Here is a 19963-nt window from a genome sequence, read left to right on the forward strand (position 1 = left end):
TTTAGAACTTGTTGAAGAACATCTTAATAGGGAATAACATGATATATGCAGCATTTATAATTCCAGAGAAATCATCAATTTAAAAGGTGTGACATATATTTATAAATGCATATCTTATGAATTGAAATTTAATGCGACTGTCATACAAGTGAGAGGTATCGCTTGCTATAAAACCAGGTTTAAACCACCATTTTCTACATGAGGTAACGCCTGTACCAAGTCAGGAATATGACAGTTGTTTTTTATTCGTTTGATGTGTTTGAGCTTTTGATTTTGCCATTTGATTAGGGACTTTTAGATTTGAATTTTCGGTATTTTTGTTATTTTACTCCTTATGTACTTATAGCCGACCGTGCGAGGGCTGTATAGCCAGTCAAGGTCGTTAAAAACTCCCATCATCATGTACTTAAAATGCGGCAAATTGCCATGTTATCAAAAATGTGATATAAGGGTTTCTTTGCAATTATTTAAAAGACAGATAAACCATCAAAGTAGGGATTCACATCGGTAACATGTACATCCTTGTTTGAGCTTACATTCTGTCTGCTCTGATGCCTGGCGTAGTGGTAGAGTGCTGCAGATCACCAATATGATAAGAGTCTTCATTTCTGCAGTAAAAAGCCACAATATTTATACAATATGCGATTGGCGTATTACATTTACATAAAAAAAGTTAGCTTTCATGTGCGTCAAAAAGATTTTTCATTTGCGTCAAAATATAAACATTTTTATTTGAATATGTAGGACTCAAATCTATAGCGAGTTCCAAATCTATGGCAGATTCCTAATCTATGGCAAATGTGACGTTACAAACGTCAAACAAATCAAATCTATGGCAGATTTTTTTTTTCTCCAAATCTATGGCAGATCTTGTAATTGCGTAATTTTCCGGGAACAAGAGTACCATATAAAGTTACAATTGAGTAACGCCATATTTGAATTTTCAGTTCAGTATTTTTGTGATTTCACTTTTTACATCGTCGCCGCAAACAATGGCGAAACCCATTAATTTGAACACCATTCCAGATGAAGGTATTTCCCTCTACAACAATTTGCGGATTGTTTAAAAGAAGATGTGACCTATTATCCGCAAGAGAGTCCTGTACCGGCCGAATCCCGATATGAATAAGCGCACCGCTGTTTTCACTACCGGATATTTTAGGAAAAGAGTTACATGCATAGTAAATATTTTACCGTCTACGGCTGGAAAAATTTATAAGGTGAAAGATAAAATTACTGGATACCAATTTGATTTAAATCGTCGTCAAATAAAAAAGATGTACTAAGGATGAAATAAATATTATGTATACCGGTACACTTACATAATGGAGAAGACTTCATAAGTATGATTTACTTGTGTCTAATCAATTTTGCTTTAATTCAGCAAATAAAATATGTTTAAACTTTAAACTAATATTGTGTGAAAACTCAAAATGTTCATTTTTTTTTAATTTAAAAAAAAAACTGCCTTCTTGTGTGTTAAGGGACTCACTTGTTGGTTTAATGGATAGGTTAAACAGGTACCATGCACAGATTAGAAAATGCTTATTTTACGGGGCACATCATTTCAATTTTGAAGTCTGTATTAAGTATTTGAAGTCTGTATTAAGTATTTGAAGTTTTTTGGTTGCCATCACGATTTGGTTGACTATTATGGAATGTTTATTTCACACATGTTTATAGACATTTCCACTTCTTTAAGACAAGTCATTGATCGTATATGTACTGCATTGTTTTCCATTTGCACAAATCTGCCATAGATTTGGAAACAACAAAAAACCGCCATAGATTAGGAAATGACAAAACTAGCCATAGATTAGGATTATAAAAAATCTGCCATAGATATGGGATAGCATGACGTCATATTTACCATAGATTTGGAATCTGCCATAGATCTGGAACCCACCATAGATTTGAGTCCTACAAATATTATCCGCTTCATTGGTTAGTTGTTTGGGCTGATGGCAGACGGAAGTGACATTACATGTTATCATTGTAAATTGGCGCAAATGAAATGTGGGCGCCTTGGTTTTTGTTGCGAAAATTAGATGCCGATTAGTGCAAATGTAAAACGCTTAAGCAACTGAAAGGATGCCAGAGAACATTTCCAAAGGCAAAAAAGAATAATGATTAAATCTTGATCGGTACTGATTTTCATTGTAAATGTCGTGTTTAGTTATAAAAAACTAGCGGATAAGAAAAAGAAAGTTTTCGCATTTGTCTATCGGTTGGTTTTGAGTGAGACAAAGATTAACCAACGAGTCAGATAGTTCATTATGTATTTGATCATCTAGGTCATCATTAGCTATCGTGACTAGCTTAGGTACAGCACTAGCATTGTCTTGTTCTCGGCTCAATTTGGATGATATTGGAGCTTACTTGCGACTACGTTTCAATACACCAAAGACCCTTTGACTCTCGTTGCTTAATGCGTTCGATACGTAGTGACTGACCTCTGATATAATACTATCACTAAAGTCTGGTAATAAAGTTTTCGTCTCATTTATCATAATATTTTTATGGAAATGCTTATTAAAAGCTCGAAGCTCTGCCATAGATAGTGACCGAATCTTACTAAGATGTCTATCCTTTATAAGTTTTTCAACAGATAAACGTTTTTATTGTTCCCCATGCGGCAGATCAAAACGACTAATCTGATCTTTGACATTCATTATCGGTAGGCACTTAAATGAGTAAGAGTCCAAAGTCCAACTTCGATGAACCGTTCGCCCGGTGGTGAATACAACAGTACTCTAGATATAGTGTTGTGAGTAGATGTTGTGTTGTGAGTTGTTTTACAGATATGTAAAGATAATTTTGAACAAGATGCAAAAGCAATCTCCGTGAGCAAGTAGAAAAATGTACGTTCACTTACAGTCTGATCATGAATTATATTCCACACACACAATTTTTTTAAAGAAAATACTCCTATGGAAATGTAACAATTCTAATAATCTCATGAGCGGATATAAGACACTTCCATCAATAAGGGGCTATAACTCAACGCCCTTTGCTTAATATATAATATTCATGAAAAATGAAAAATCATGAGAGGTTACTATAAGATTTGGAGCAGCTAACGTCGTACCTATAAATAGATTTTTTCCCTATGTAACGTCAATAACGTACGACTAGGCTTATTACGTCACGCACATTCTTATTATGATTCTTCTTTTTTTCAATGTTATTTTTCTTTTAGATAAATCTTATTTAATATTTCAACATATAATAGTTTATCAACTGCTAAATCATATACTATATTTAGTATAAGAGGAGCAGTTAGATATCTTGAGCAAATACTAGAAATTGGAGATGGATAAAAAAGTAATACGTTGACTTTTGATATCAGTTGACCTCGGTGAATGTCATATCTCTGGGGTTGACAAATCATTGTATCAACCTCATCAAAAGTCAATAATTGTATAATATATGAATTAAATGTCTCCTGGTCAAGTGTGATTCAAGATCTCGAAGTTTTTTCTATATAAAGACAATGATATGTGGTATGATTGCCAATGAAACATCTACCTATCAGAGTCCAAATGACGTGGAATTAAGCAAATATAGACCACAGTATGGCACTCAAAAATGAGCAAGCTTGATTAGATGAAAACAAATATCTACATGCTGATCTACATACAAATTTTTAAAAGAGCCAATAGACTTTTGTCGTTTTAGGGTTAAAGCTAAGATTTTAATTGACATTATCTTTACTAAGCTTGGAAACGTAACTTTGAATATTTTTTTGACTAATAACTGATTGAAATCTGAAAACTCTTTTTATTTAAGTACAGGTATGAATATAGAAATTACATACATTTTCGAATAAACCAACACAAAAAAAAAGTCTGGATAAATTATCTTTGATATAGGATGTGTTACTTCCAATCTTAAATATGTCTCAGTTTTTTCATTTGTTTATTCAAATGTAAACTTTCTAGGTGGAATGCATCTTTCTCTAACAAAATTGCCTGTTTTTCAGTAATATTTAAGTATTCATTAAACAGATCGTCACAACAGTATGGATCACGTATCCAATGATATGATAGAGAAAATATCTATTGTATGTTGTCATGATTCGTTAGTTTTTACCTTTAAATTCAAAAGAATACACATGAATTAAATTTAGCTATTTTGACACATATTTGACAATATGTAAAATTAAATACAAATGATATACTTATTTAGTAAACAAACTAAACGAGTAGAGAACCTATTTTCTTGCAATGTAATTTTATGACGATTGTAATATAAACGAACACAAGGAAAGATGTAGTCTTCTAGTTGAAGAAAAAAAAGAAAATGTTGCCAGCATTATTTGATTAATATCAATGGATCGCTGAAAAAAAAATCGTGGTCAAGCTTATGGCCATAAATAAAAATGGCTCCGTCCCCCCACAAATCCTTTTAACTTTCTAACATGTTATTCAGTATTTCCCAAAGAGGTTATTTTCTTGGCCGAAACAATTCATATTAAGCAGAGTTTATGTAAAATCTGTAATTCTATGCAATCTGAACGCAGAAGCAGAGAGGTAGTCTCCATTTGGAGTGATGCGTTTAATCATTTGTGTTAAATTGATTAAGATCAGCTGTCACTTAGTGGGCAATACTTTGGAACTGATAGGATTTAAATAATTTATTTTTATTGTGAAATTTCAAATTATGAATTGAACTAAATCATAATTCGGTAAACCCTTAAAGCTTACCATAGACGACATTGGGTGTCCTAATTAAGGCCAACCGAAAGATGTTATATTTATTTTGCTCCCAAAACGTTTGGTCCGAGCGTACGTGATGTTAACTCTTTGCTTTATCTTCCGCAATCCGTCGCTCAAAGTATACTTTTGTTTATTACATTTTACTACAATACACTTTTCGGTATTTATTTTACATTTTCCATTTTCGTTTACAAATAGTGTGATCTGATCTATATTTGCTTGTCTTTACATCTTTTAATTCTAAATGAGGCTATATCAATTGGTTATTGGTTTTGAAAAAAAATGTATAGTTTTTCTTCAATGAATTTGTTGTGTGTTACCTCTTTAACAGTAAATAACATTACCTTCTTCATGTGTCACAGAGAAACATATTGATTTAGAAATTAAACCGTGGTCAATCTTAAAACAGAAAACTTTAAAATGAATAAAATGGCTGAAGTATTGGTGCCCACCTTGATATTTAAAATATAGTTTAATCATGATGACTGATTTTACAGTTGTTATTGGGTCTGATTATTTTTTACAACCGAAAGATTTTTGAATATTGTCTCATTTCTTTTCTTACCTTTGAAGTTAACTGTGTCCTCTTCGAATTTCGTATTTAAAATACATGTTACGAAATAAAAATATGTTCGTTCTTGATAATGAACTCTAACCGGGATCAATATGTATTCTCTCTTTTATACATATTCTGTTCCTATAAGGCCTTTTTTTAAATTATAAGTTTCATATGACTTTAAGAAAGAGATCATTGCATGTTATTATTCTGAAAATTCTGGTGTCATTTCCTGCCAAGTTATTATAAATGTATCTTGATTTGTTGAGTCGTTATCTTGAACTTGCATTGGAGTGAGTGGTTTTGCACCATGGCCTCACTGTGGCCTTGAGATGAAAATCAGCAACAAAAGGCTTTTTGTTAGCATTTTTTTTTCTACATGTGCGCGTAATAGTATTGTGTCATGAATTTATATATCAAGTACATTCTTTCTTTTCCATCAAATGTCCTTGGACATTAGTATAAGGTTACAACTTAAAACAGTTTAGTCAAAATATTTTTTTATGCATGTATGATTGAACGTTTACTGTTTATTGCTTTTTGCATTATCATGAAAAACCATCTATATTACATAAGCTTCACGCCACTTAAAAAAATTCGTATGTTATATTATGGAAAAGTTGGTTTGGTGTGCCATTTTGCTTATGTGAAGATTCTAGGGTCCAGTTATTGTATTATTTGTATTTGTTGGGTAATTTCATTGTAATAATTTCGTTTTATTTGTCTATGATATATTTACGGGTGGTTTATTGAATTATCTTGACGTAAATTTGGAGTATGTTCACGAAGGGTTAAAATTGGCCCTAATATTTTGATGTTTCTTTTAAGGCCTGATTAATACAAATTTTACATGAAATAGTTGTGATAATACTATTAATACAAAATAGCTTCTTTTCGGCACATCACATTAAAAATGACGAAGTAATGACCTCTTAAAAGTACGCGTTATTTGTGTTGTAACATAAGTTTTTGTCAAATTTTCAAAAATTACCATCAGGTTTTGACATAATTTACTTTGTCTGCCACCTCTGATCCAAAAGGTTTTTGTGTCTATGGATTCAATGTCATCATCGACAACTTTTAGATATTGGACAGTTAAGATCCAAGGTTGCGGCCAAGGGTTTTTTCAAGCTTTTAGGTTCCATAAAAGCTCAAAATGAACGTTTTTTGACAATAAAAATGTGCTGACTTTGACTTTGAAGTGTAGAATGTTCTATTATGTAGAGATTTTTGTTTGACCTAGTAGCAAGACATTTGAAAATGACCCGTATAAGGACCAAATTATGGCTATTTTGACATTATATAATAAAGTTGAAATTGAAGGCCATATTTAGCCTGAGGTGAATCTGATTCTTTGTCGGTTAAAAACACACATCACATTCCGGTTGTCGTTTTCACTTTCTATATTATATCATTAATATCTTTTTGCATATTATCACATATTTTTCAAAATAAAAATTCACCAATCTTTATACAAGTTCACATCTTAATCAGCGTACTTTTTGATTTTAGCAAAATGAAATTCATAGAGAAATCTTATTCTAAATCAAAAGGTCTAGCGCAGGAAATGTAAAGTCAAGTGCTTGAAGATGTATATATGTCTAGCGTCGAAGATATAAAGTCTAACGCTGAATGTGAGTGCTCATATACATGCATCATTTTTACAGAAATAACTAGATAAGTATTTGATCTACATACATTTTCGAAATACGTTATATCAATCTTATCACCATTTTTTACAGCTGCTGATTTCTAGAATTCTGAAATGAATCTATCGTTTCACCTCACTGGCGTTCTTTTGACAGAAAACAACATTCACACGATGCATGCAAAAAAAGTGTGTAAAAATTGCATTCACTTAAAAATAATTAAAAGATATAAGTTTTGAGATAAAGATATGAAATTTAATGTTCACAAATAAATAAAAAACAGTCAATGTACATAATCAATTAATAAAAAAAAATCATTATTTTTAATAAGATCGCATCGCATAAACTCTATTTAGATTAAATTTGCTTCTACATAACTCCTCCCTAAATAAAAGTAAATATTATAAATAGTGTATACATAAACAACGTTTTATAAATACATTGCATTATTTTATCAAGTATTTCAACAACAATGCATTTTGACTTTAGGGTTTATATAAACAGAAATCTTTGAAGTGTATTATTTAGACTCTTCAATACTCAAATGTTCCAAAGTTTCACAATTTGATTCTGTTACTGAAAAAATATGACCGTGACCATATAGGTTTTGCACACTTAGTCACAAATAAGAAGAAAGGTCATAACATTGAACATGGCGTATTTCGTCGACATGAAATCCGACAATTTGTAAAATAAGTAAGATAGAGTCAAATTTATTTAAAGAAAAATTCAATCTTATTTTTAAATCAAGATGAAAATAATCACTATCACATAGATAGACATTTCATTTAAAGAATATAAAATGGATTTCATACTCAGAATAAAAAGATATTTTCATATCGATTCACGTTTTTGAACCTGTACTGTATGCTGGCGGAGGAGTATTGTATGTGTAGCCAGCAAACACAGGCGCCGGTGGAGTATGATCATTTCCGGTTTGTTATGTTGGATGACTTCCTGTTGGTTGAGTGGGATAGCTTCCTGTTAGTGGTGGTGCATAGTTTCCTGCTGGTTGTGATGCATTAGGTGACTGATATTGTCCCATCCTTACTAAAATGCAAAAAAGTAAATGTACACAATTTAAGATTCACAAAAAGGATAGAGAGACAGTTATCGACGTTGATACTGAATGACAAAAAAACAAGTCAAAGTAAATTGTAGCTACAACGTTATTTTATGTCCATGGTTAATTAAAACTATATTGAAATTTTTTAACATTTTAGACAATGTCTACAATCAGATTGAAGTAATGAATTTTATACAAAATAAAAATTCCAATAACGACTATCATTTATAAATAAATCTTACCTCCAGTACCCGGGTTCATGACCTGTCCAGGCGATCTTCGTCCTCTACAAGTGATACATAATATTACTCCAATAACTACACTTATCACCAAAATACCACCAATAACGCTACCTATTATTATTCCGATGGTTGTATAGTCTGAAAACAAGTTATTTGAGTTGTTACCAGATAAGTCTACAGTTATACATAATTTCATGCCTACTTAACAACTGAAGATTGAACAATCAGATATTTCAATTGTGTTTATTAGTTTTAAAAATAACAGAGTTGAAGCTGGGTCAAACCCTCGGGTTTGACCATAAATTAAAAGCAAAATTAAAAAATCAATTTCTTTTTTTGTTGAATCACTAAAATTTTGTTGGAGATCGATTTTTCAAATCTCCTGATCATATTAGACATTGGTATAACATCTTTCTGAAATCTTTAACCATTTTATATTAAATTGGATTTACAAATAGTGAATTCCAATACAGTTTGAGGTAAAGTCGCCAGAATCCCACCTCTTCAAAATTAACAATGAAGAATTGATGAACTCTTAAAATACATATAATAAAACTACTTATTAATATTTTTTTCTGAAAGAAAATAAATATTAATGTTAAACACTCTACCATATAAGGATGTTCTTAAATATGTATAATTTGATCTGATAATCTAGATGGATTTGGGTATTTTGTTAGGTCACGTATTCAAGTACATATACAATCTTGTGTTTCCAATTTTAGAAATAAATAAGCATATATGATGTGCACTGATGGTTAAACTATATTTTCACTCCTTAATTATTGCGTCATAGAAGAAGAAGATGAAAAATCCAAAACAAACTGTTCTACCAAAAATATAGCTAAGAATAATATAAACAGTCTTAATGAGTGTTATAATGAAATAACGTCAGCGAAGGACGACATTTAGAATAACTTCAACTTGCAATTATAACATTATAACGTAATTAAGGAAATTGCGTAGTTCAAGTTTGCAATTGTATAACTTACAATTATATGTCATTACAGCTTCAATTTTCAGTTTCACTTGAACATTCTGAAGATTACTAGGACTTTTGGGGGTTAGATAGATATACATATATGCGTCTTGTTCTCCACAATATTTCGTTGTCGGTTTGTCATAACATGTATATTTCTAAAAAAAAAAACATCACATGAAAATATGAAATAACGTCAGCGAAGGACGACATTTAGAATAACTTCAACTTGCAATTATAACATTATAACGTAATTAAGGAAATTGCGTAGTTCAAGTTTGCAATTGTATAACTTACAATTATATGTCATTACAGCTTCAATTTTCAGTTTCACTTGAAAATTCTGAAGATTACTAGGACTTTTTGCGTAGTTCAAGTTTGCAATTGTATAACTTACAATTATATGTCATTACAGCTTCAATTTTCAGTTTCACTTGAACATTCTGAAGATTACTAGGACTTTTGGGGGTTAGATATATATACATATATGCGTCTTGTTCTCCACAATATTTCGTTGTCGGTTTGTCATAACATGTATATTTCTAAAAAAAAAAACATCACATGAAAATATGAATAAATCAATGCGATGAAATCTTTGTAAACAAAGTAAGCCTATGCATACATTACATATCACTTTGAAAACATAAAACTGGGCATAAAATGATGCTTAATTGAACCAATCAAGTGTTTGTGCATTGAAACAAGAAAATCGGAAATATATGTCCGAATTAAGCCCAATAATGTTAAATCTGCATATTTGTGATAGGAAATTTGTGTTTTCCCTCAGTGGGCTTTGAACTCTGTGACATTGTGATAACTCCGCCTGATCTGTGTCCAGTGTTCAAGCCAACTTTGCTTTAGAAAAAAAAAATAAGGCTTTCGTCAGCAGAGTAAATCCTTTGCTCGTCGGTTTCATTTACGGTTGTAACACAGAACCTGATGTTTTGTTACATGTAGATTGAACACCTTGCCGATCAGCTGTTTTTTGTCTGTCATAAAGGTTGATATAATATCCCACCTTAGCAGAAATATGCCAACTTCACCTGCATATTGGATATACATTTCACAACTCGTTCGGTATTCAAGAGCTTGTAGCTGCTATTCACACTTTACAAAACGTCATCAGTGTCTGAACACAAAGTTGATAAACCAGGGTTATGCCAAAGAACGTCTCGTCCTTTTTCTAAAAAAGTTCATCGGAAGATACCAAGACCTTGTTGATAAATATTCCCTATCAACTTCACAAATAATACATGATTGTCTTGAAGTATTGATTCTAGTACTGACATTGTTTATCATCTTAATTATGTGTTATAGTGTTCTTTTATTTGTCTTTGCATATTATTGACCTTTACTGTTTAGTCCATTCTTTTGGTAATATCCTTTTGGCGTGGCTCGGTATTCATACATCCCGCCATTGTGTTATTTTGCTATAGTCATTGTTTGTATCATTGTCTTTCATTTTTGCTTATATGCTTTGTCTATATGCCATTTTGTTTTCTTTGTTGTCATAGTTGTTTATTTTTATAGTGATTCAGATTTTTGACATTTTTACCTATTATGTCTGTTTGTTATTTTTTGTATTGAATTTTATGCGACTGTCATACAAGTGAGAGGTTTAGCTAGCTATAAAACAAGGTTTAATCCACCATTTTCTACATAAGGAAATGCCTATACCAAGTCAGGAGTATGACAGTTATTTTCCATTCGTTTGATGTGTTTCAGCATTTGATTTTGCCATTTGATAAGGGACTTTCCACATTGAATTTTTCTTGGTGTTCGTTTTTTTTGTTATTATACTTTTTATACAATACAGCAAAACAAATCTGCAAATTGGTGGTTGCAAATATTTGTCCTTCCCATAGCAGGATATTAACTCGTGTTATCGTAGCATCTTTTGTATGTTATTTTATGTTTCTAAATATAAGTCAACTTTACAACACACGATCTAGGATTATTCCGGGCTATCACCACAAATAACAAATATTGATATGACTGTATGGTAAGTTCTATAATCCTTTACGACAGATAAAAACAAATCATCTGTTTTCTCTCTACATGCCACAATCCATCATGTGTTTATGCAACCTAAGGTAAAACCGACGAAATATGCATTAATCGACTCACGTCGAAATATAGATTTTGATATAGCCTAGTGAACGTTAGTAAAGAACTTGACATAGAGGTATTGGTTTAAATTCCGCTGAGTATAACAATCATTTGCAATCCCATATTTGCATATTCAACATTGTTGGGCTACATTTGAGATTTGAAATGAAGTTTCTTTATTGATATTTCGGTATTTTGATAAAAATGCTGCTTGGCTTGTCATTTTAAGTTATGCTTGAAGTCTCGGAAAGTAACGTGACCAGACAACGATATATATGGTCACGTTACTTTCCGAACGAGACTGTAGAATAGAAACAGCATGACAGTTTATTATTGCTTTCTTTGAGACTTCTTCCTGAAACTGAATTGATGAGACTAATTATATGTATGAATATGAAATCATGCAGGGATAGTTTTGATCTTATTTAACAAATACCTTCAATGGTGTACCATCATAATCCTCCCTGTAAGTTAACTCTACTGCACAATCAGGGTCGTCGTACACCTCCGGTGTTATACAGATCTCATATTCATTCAGATAGCCGTCATCTCTCCCGATAAAAGACATGTAATCACACCAACTGTGTAGATTATCTGGTCCATTGTATACAACTGTTATTGATTTGTCTTCATCTACATGCTCAATGGACACAGAACAGTCTTTTCCAAACGTATCTGAATGATACAGTTACAATTATAATATGGACATGCTTTATTTTCTTTTAAACATAAATTACCAAGTCAGGAATATAACAGTTGTTATCCATTCGTTTAATGTGTATGAGTTTTTGATTTTGCCATTTGATTAGGGAATTTCTGTTTTGAATTTTCCTCGGAATTCGGTATTTTTGTTATTTTACTTTTTTTAACAGTAGCAGTATTATGCAATTGTTACTTTGAGTTTATCGTTGCAGGTTATCAAACCGAAAGTTAAATGAAACTATAAATATAGCCAGTGACTTTATTTGTTTCGCATTGTCAACTTCGTATCAATTTAGGTTTATTTTTCATATCACGAATACAAAAAAAAAGAAAAAAAAGCAGCGAATGTTCCCTAATTATCATTTATAGCTGAAACAAACTGTGTAGAATAAGAACTAAAACAAATTATGAATGCAATCAAAGCACGAAATCTTACATGTTTTTTCACTCTTTCCAAACACCGCTACAAGAAAATGAAGAAGAGACACAGTTGTGATAAGCAGTTTCATCTTGTCACCTGAAATAACAAACCGATATTCCTGAAATACAGTTATCAAATAGCCTTTATTGAAAACATTCATTTCTTTCCAACAAGGATCACTCACAATAAGATTTGTATGGGAAGTTGCAGCTGTAATTGATTAAAAAAAATATAAGTGTGTGAAAATAGAACGTTATTAATTTCGTGCGTCCGAAACGTTTTTTCTTTTTAATTAAAGCCTCAAACCAAAACATTAGAAATCTAGGAATGTGTGAATACTTATAATCGTTAGGAGCTATATAACTAAAAGGGTATTATTGCATACGAGACAACCATCCATTTAAGAGAAATGACAAAAAATATGAATAATTACAGGTCACCTTGAAATCTTACATAAAACATGTTCCCAAAATACTTTAAAAAAAAAACCAATCACTACACCTTCAACGGACGTAGCGAAAAGACGTCATAAGAAGTTTGAATAAAGAATGTCCAAAGTAAAAGTATCGACAGAGCGCAAGACCAATAAATGTTAATTACTGGATAGCATATTTAGTTATGTTTATAATTATTAACGATTAACCGTCAAATAAAATATAAAAATAATATTAAAATCTCTTTTGATCTTACTACAATGTAAAATTGATAAATCTTAAGAATATATTCATTAAGTGATCAAAAGGTTTATTTAGATCGTATCTTGATTTACAAGCTCTATAAACATCCATTGCCATATTCAATGTTGCTGCATACTCTGTCATTTTGAACGAGTTAAAAAATATATACACCGTAAGAATGGGTCACGTGAACATCGTCTCTCAAAATAGGAAAAACTCTTCTTTTTGTCTAATGTTTAATCAAAGGAGATGTAAGCTATAATTTAAACAGCAGTCCAATTCGCCGTTTCAGAATCTAATGCATTCTGGGTAATATTTTCAAAAGTGTACACAAAAAGCGTCTTGATTATTTTAAAACGTCCTAAATAATTGAAATTCAACCAATGACGTGACGGGGTATTCTCATTTTGGGGTACTAACAATAAAAATTACCCATAGTCCTTTAGATTCGGCCTATGGCACAATGACAATCAAAAAATCATTTAAAGTTTATTAGATGGGTTTAGTCTAAGTTCAAAGCTTCACTCTTAATTCTGATAGACGATCGCACATACAAATGATATATTCAACAACATTATAGGAAAGCATTCCTCATGTATAGAATAAGAGAGGCGACTCTTCTGTACGATTGACGGAACATAGGCCAACACTAATTTGTCTCCTCTTAAATTGGGATAACTTTCAGCAATAACCCAAGCTCTGTTCGGTATAATGTGTTTGAGAATTTTACGGAAAATGTCAAAGTCGCTGTCACATGATATTCTTTGCTGCTATCTGTTTTTACCACAATTCGCAATGAAAGCGGAAATGTATCTGTTCCATACAGCCTTATTTGGGAAACTGCCTGATTTCACAAGGACTTCGTCAAAGTTGATCAAATCATACTTCTCGGCTATTCTGAATAAATCTGGCACAAAACAATCTTGCTTTTTAGCACATTTGTTTCTAAATTCGTAATAATATATTACGTTTTGGTAGTAAGTTATTGTCCATGCTACATAAAACTCATCAAAGATACCAGACTTATAGTTTTGTATAAGATACCAGGCTTGTAATTTTGTACGCCTGCTGCGCGTTTCGTCTACAAAAGACTCATCAGTGACGTTAGAATAAACAGGAATGTGTCCATATAACACGGATGCCCCACTCGCACTATCATATTCTATGTTCAGTGGACCGTGAAATTGGGGTCCAAACTCTAATTTGGCATTAAATTTAGAAAGATCATATCATAGGGAACACGTGTACTAAGTTTCAAGTTGATTGGACGTCAACTTCATCAAAAACTACCTTGGCCAAAAACTTTAACCAAAAACCTTAACCTGAAGCGGGACTGACAAGCGGACGAACGAAAAGACGCACAGACCGAAAAACATAATGCCCCTAGGTGGGGCATAATAAAGTTAAAAGTCCAAATGAAGATCGAAGTTGCAGATAATTGAGGACCCAAAAATTCAGAAAAGTTTTGCCCAATACAGCTAAGGTATCTGTTCCATTGGTAGATAGCACATACAGGAAGCAAATCAAGTACTTTTGTGCACTTGTCAGATCGTGTTCGTATTAGGAAGTCCTTGAATAATTCTATAAATATATTGGTGAGAACGTTCTATCATTGTTATTGTAGTATTTGATAGTCTATACCAAAGGTTACAAGCAAATATTGCCTATGGATAACAAAGTCATCTTCAATACTATCTTTGAGCACGTTAATGGATTCAGGAAAGATGGGTGCATAAGGACTTCCAATAAATTGCCAAAGAAGGTCATTAATGAAAACTAAATAAAAGCAGCAGAGATCATTAATGAAAATTAAATAAAAACAGCAGACAGTACTCCACATTGTTTAACGCCTCTTTTGAGTTCAAACCATTTTGAACAAATTCCTTGAAACTGTACACAGCTACGCATGTTCTGATACATTTCATGGATCAACAGCCACGTTTAACCTTGTATATAAACAACTTGAATAATAGTTCTTTGTGACACAACGTATCAAATCCTTTCATGCTGTCAAAAAGTGTGACAATGATATTACTATGTCGCTCCAAATTCTTGCATGTTGAAACTCACATGTGTACTAGATAATGTCTTCTGGTATGCAACTTATGTTAGATGTGGAAAGTTTTAGTGAAGCGATGGTAAACGATTAAATAAAACATCTTCTGTCCAATAAGGTTTAAATGTTTTTCATATTGTTTACATATGAGTTGCAGTGTCATCTCATAAAATAGCATTCAGTATTTCGCTGTTGTATTTACAATATTAGCTAGAGTAGCAGTTGATGTTTGTATGTCCCATACAAATTGTGAAACTGCAAAGGAATAATCAGCTATAATTTTATTCTTTACAGCTTTAGTCCATGATATACGCCTTTGATCAGTATGGTCTCCATAATGACAACAGTTCCCATGGTCGAAAATAGTTCATAACTTTGTGTAATGGCTGGTAAGTAAACAGATATGATGATATATGTTTGATGTGTTCGGATATGTTCAATTCCCATTATTCTATTACTCGGAATGTCCAGAAATTCAACAAAATGCGGTAATTTTTTAAATACCAGAAAGGCGACGCCTCCTCTTATATCAAAATTGAATAATTGGTGACAATTATCATCAGTGCCATTTCCGTAACCTATATAATTCATCAAATCAAACATATATAAAACATCATCTGACAAAAGCGAAGAAAATTCCATTTGTTTTCAAAAAGTCAATACGATAAGGAACACCAGATGTTATTCCAAGACAGTTCAAACAATCAAGGTTCAGTTCCTTAATTGAGTGACAATTTGTTCTCTCTTGTCGTTAATAAATGAAGCTCAAGCTTTCCAATATGTAGTAAAGATTCATTTCGGTCAAAACGTGAAGTCATGTACAATATCTTCATGAAGTACATCGATATTAAGTTGAGCCGAAGCTGTTTTAAGTGATCCCTTGTCAAAATATGTCAGAAATGTCACTTTGATTTCTCTCTGTTGTAGAAAATATCGCATTCCATGTTCCGGCGAAACGGTTTTGTCCATGCCCGTTTGATAATATTGGGCAGCTTTTTTACGTCCAAAATGAACGAGGCCAGAAAAGTTAAGGAATGAATTGCATACTCATCTGGGAAGTGCACTAAAATGTTCTGATTACATATATCTGAAGAGTTCCTGGTATGGCCTGTTGTTGATTCAACAGTGTCTGACGTGTTATGTATTTCAGCTGTAGCGACAGAGTTTTGAAAGATCATCTAATTGAGCAGATATTGGATTTGGAAGCAGTTTGCCTGATGTACCGATAATGTTCATCCCATGACTACTAACCTAATAGGTTTTATTCATGCGAGAGCGAGAGTTAAAATAGAAACTTGTTTCTCCATTAAATTCTTCGGTTGCTTGACAAATAACATACATGAAAGATCTTTTATTTGTCTTAAATGTATACTGAAAATAATTAAATTTGTTAGATATGAAATATTATTAACAATGAAATAACGGCAAAGGATAAAACTGAGTCAGTCTATAGCTTCTAGAGTACACACCGTGACTTTAAAGTAGAAAAATTAACATACCAGTATAAAATAGTACATGTATAGAATAGATAAAAAGGTCATTGATCAATACACACCTGACTAAAGTATGGCTCACCAAAGGCGACTGTATTATTGGTGTTCAGAAATGTAATCACACTGTTTCATATTCTATTATATATATGGTATGTTTTTATTATATGGCGCATATATTTGTAATACATAGATACACTTGAAGAATAAAACAACATGATATTCTAGTACAAACTTTTCATTTAGATTAACGATCCGAAACGGAAATATTTATAAATGGTATGTAGTTTATACATGTGATGCATCAGTGTCCTAATAATAGCAATCGATATAGTATATAACATATGGCGGAGAATGACAATAATCATATGATAAGTAAGGGATAGCAATTACATATTTCTTATTTTTTCGGCATTAAAAAATAAAGTCCTAAATTGCTAAGTTCTTTCTCATAATGAACTGATGACAACTGTATGAGTTTAAAATTTGATGGTTCTTGCCAAGAACATTTTGATATATTTTTTCCGTTTCATTCTAAAAATAAATGGTATTAATCTTGAACAATATTCCTATTGCAAAATACTCTATAAACTATTTTCCTAGAAATAAGAAGATGTGGTATGAGTGCCAATGAGACAACTCTCCATCCAAGTCACTATGTGAAAAAAGTAAACAATTATAGGTCAAAGTACGGCCTTCAACACATAGCCTTGGCTCACACCAAACAGAAAGTCATAAAGGCCCCAAAAATGACTAGTGTAAAATAATTTAATCCGGAAAACCTAATTGGTTTTTAATTTATAACTATTATATATGCTCACAATAATATGAATAAAGATGATCTTTTATTATTTATTCCAAAATATAACAATTGCAATAACTACAAGATACATAATCAGTTCAGTAGATCTACCTTCAGGTATATGTAAATAGAGACAATTTCACAATGTGAAATAACATAAGTAATAAATAGGAAAATGATTAAATGAAATAAAAAAAAAGTTATGAGGACACGTTGATTATGTTTGCTTGTATCTTGTTTGATAAGACTACAAGATTTTTTTTATGAATATAAAGATTTCCTTTACAGATTTTCAAAGTTTTCCTCGTAACTATGGTATATTTTAACTTCCCTCAGCAGTTGCCACATGAAAACGATGAATTTTAGTTAGTAGATAGATCCTAATATCGGTGTTTTATTGCAATAAAAAAAGAAACGCAATGCATCCCCAAGAGGAGCACCAACTATTTACACAAGTTGGACTTTGTATTATATTTCATTTAAGGGGGTAGGACTTGGCAAACCCAACATTTTCTCTTCGTTAAATTTTTTTATATTTACATCATTGAAAGGGAAGGGGTCTATTTATCATCTGCTAACATCTGAACGAAATTTACCGTTGCAATTTATGTGTATGGTATATTGAATATGACCAATTTTGGGGTACCCTAAAAAACGGTCGAAAACACTAGTAGGCATACCGGTATATTATTGTGTGTTTTTGCACATTTTCTCATTAAGAATTTTCATGACTGTTAAAATGTGTACAAGAAACATATTTTGAATTATATTTGTAGCCTAAATGTAAATAAATGGTTTAAAACTATTGAATAGCTCTAAAATTCTGACCAGCTCCGATAACATATTATCTTTTCAAAAATTTGCCAGAAACAAAATTTATCGTTTAATTCTTGCAGAAAATTGGTGAAACAATTATTGTTTATTAACCTAGATAAAAAAAATTTGATCGTTTGAAATTTACAAAATTTTCAATTAATTTGGCTTACAGACAGAAGAAAAAAAAAGAAATTTTTTGAACAGAATTCATTTTTACCCCTAAAAAACCTTCTACAGTCTCATTTTGCATTATCATTGTGTGTTTAAGTGAAAATGGCTTGGATCCAAAAATACCCGTTGTCAAGTTTATAAGAAAAATCAGTATGGGACGATTACCGAATTAACATACCTACAATGAAATAGTACGCAATGTTTGTTTCACTCCCCAAGACTACAAAATGTCCCTGTCATCAGACGAGCAGACGCTAAATTGAATGTTTTGACAGTCTGTCACTATCTAAGTCCTATATTTGTGCTAATGTAGATTATCTGTTAGCATTAGATTGTTCTAGGATGGATGTTCAGATCATATCATCTAGAATATTTCCATTTGTATTTGAAAACCAAAGACTTACAGTTAAGTACTGCCTATCAATCAGTTTAGTATGAAAACCTTATAACTTCAATATCAATCCAGTTTTATCCATTTCAATTTTTCCCAAACTTTTCAAGGTTTTATCTAAATGATGCAAATAGTCATTCCTACAACTCCTCAGTACATGGGTGTTTTCTCAAAAGCATTTCATGTATGAATGTTAGTTTTCAAACTTTCTGCTATGATTATTAAATCTTGAAAAAATGTAATTTCTTAATTTTATGCTTGCATGGTTGAGTCAAACTTGTCCAATTTTCTGAGATGCTCCTGTATTATTCTCATAACCAAGTGTAAACAACATAAATGCTTGATCACTGTTTGAATTACTGCTAGGTAAAACGCACAAATTACTTCCAATACCTTTAGAAGAGTTGTTTTCCATACCCAGGTCTACCCCATTATTGAAAGTTTTGGCTGAATCTGAAGGTTACATTCAATTTCTGCGATCTAATCATGCAATGCCTTGGTAATTTATTAATTAACTTTCTTAATACTCCTAATTATTGGGTCATCTTTTCTGTTCGTAGGTCGTTCCACTTTACTTCCAAGGAATGAGTTGCTTCGAAGTGTTTATTACTTGACGTGTTAGACATTGATCATCCATTGAAAGAAAAACTGAAATATTTTTTGATCTCGGTATTTGAGCAAACAATTATTTCAGTTTAATCTGTTAATTATAAACGTTACTTACAGAAAAAGGGAAAAGAAAGTGAAAAAGACAAAAGAGTGTTTTGTTTATACTGATCATACAGTAAAATAGTTTAACTAACATATTACATTAACATACCCGATACAAATGTGATGAAATAATAAACAGGTAAAATTTTATCAAAGATAAAATGGATACCGATCCCAAGTAAATGATAAATACACATCTGAATAAAGTATGGAATACCAAGGGTGATTATATTACTCGTTTTCTGTAATATATCAACGTTTGTCTGTGTTTTTCTTTCAGTTAAAAAGTTTTGTATTCTATTATACTTATAGTTTTTTTTTAATTTTCTCTATAAAATCCATGTCATTGCACTTACATACTTGATACGATATTCCAGGGGTTGTATTTCATATCAAGATTTCCTTGA

The 19963-nt window shown here is 31.6% G+C and overlaps 2 protein-coding genes across 4 annotated transcripts in view; both read right to left on the reverse strand.

Moving 5' to 3' along the window:
• Window positions 1–5659, reverse strand: part of LOC127733608 (uncharacterized) — a 134636-nt gene extending 128977 nt beyond the window's left edge. The window contains exons 1-2 of one of the 3 annotated variants that reach the window (XM_052242940.1): window positions 5284–5371; window positions 537–608 (exon numbers count right to left, since the gene is read on the reverse strand). In XM_052242940.1, the coding sequence (XP_052098900.1) occupies window positions 537–606 (70 nt within the window). In that variant the 5' untranslated portion in view covers window positions 607–608; window positions 5284–5371. Of the gene's footprint in view, window positions 1–536; window positions 609–5283 lie in introns of all 3 variants that reach the window. The other 2 variants (XR_007997150.1, XM_052242935.1) reach the window with 2 other exon arrangements.
• A 1505-nt stretch (window positions 5660–7164) lies between these two features.
• On the reverse strand, window positions 7165–19739 carry LOC127738974 (uncharacterized). The gene is made up of 8 exons (XM_052250478.1): window positions 19666–19739; window positions 12458–12538; window positions 11756–11994; window positions 9608–9752; window positions 9524–9543; window positions 9224–9368; window positions 8232–8369; window positions 7165–7973 (listed from the first exon to the last, which is right to left on the reverse strand). The coding sequence occupies exons 2-8, from the start codon at window positions 12528–12530 to the stop codon at window positions 7864–7866; spliced, it is 870 nt and encodes a 289-aa protein (XP_052106438.1). The 5' UTR covers window positions 12531–12538; window positions 19666–19739; the 3' UTR covers window positions 7165–7863.
• Between the last annotated feature and the right edge of the window lie 224 nt (window positions 19740–19963).

The sequence above is a fragment of the Mytilus californianus genome, unplaced genomic scaffold (assembly GCF_021869535.1).
Source record: "Mytilus californianus isolate M0D057914Y unplaced genomic scaffold, xbMytCali1.0.p SCAF_1, whole genome shotgun sequence".
In the NCBI taxonomy this organism is placed as follows: Eukaryota; Metazoa; Mollusca; class Bivalvia; order Mytilida; family Mytilidae; genus Mytilus; species Mytilus californianus.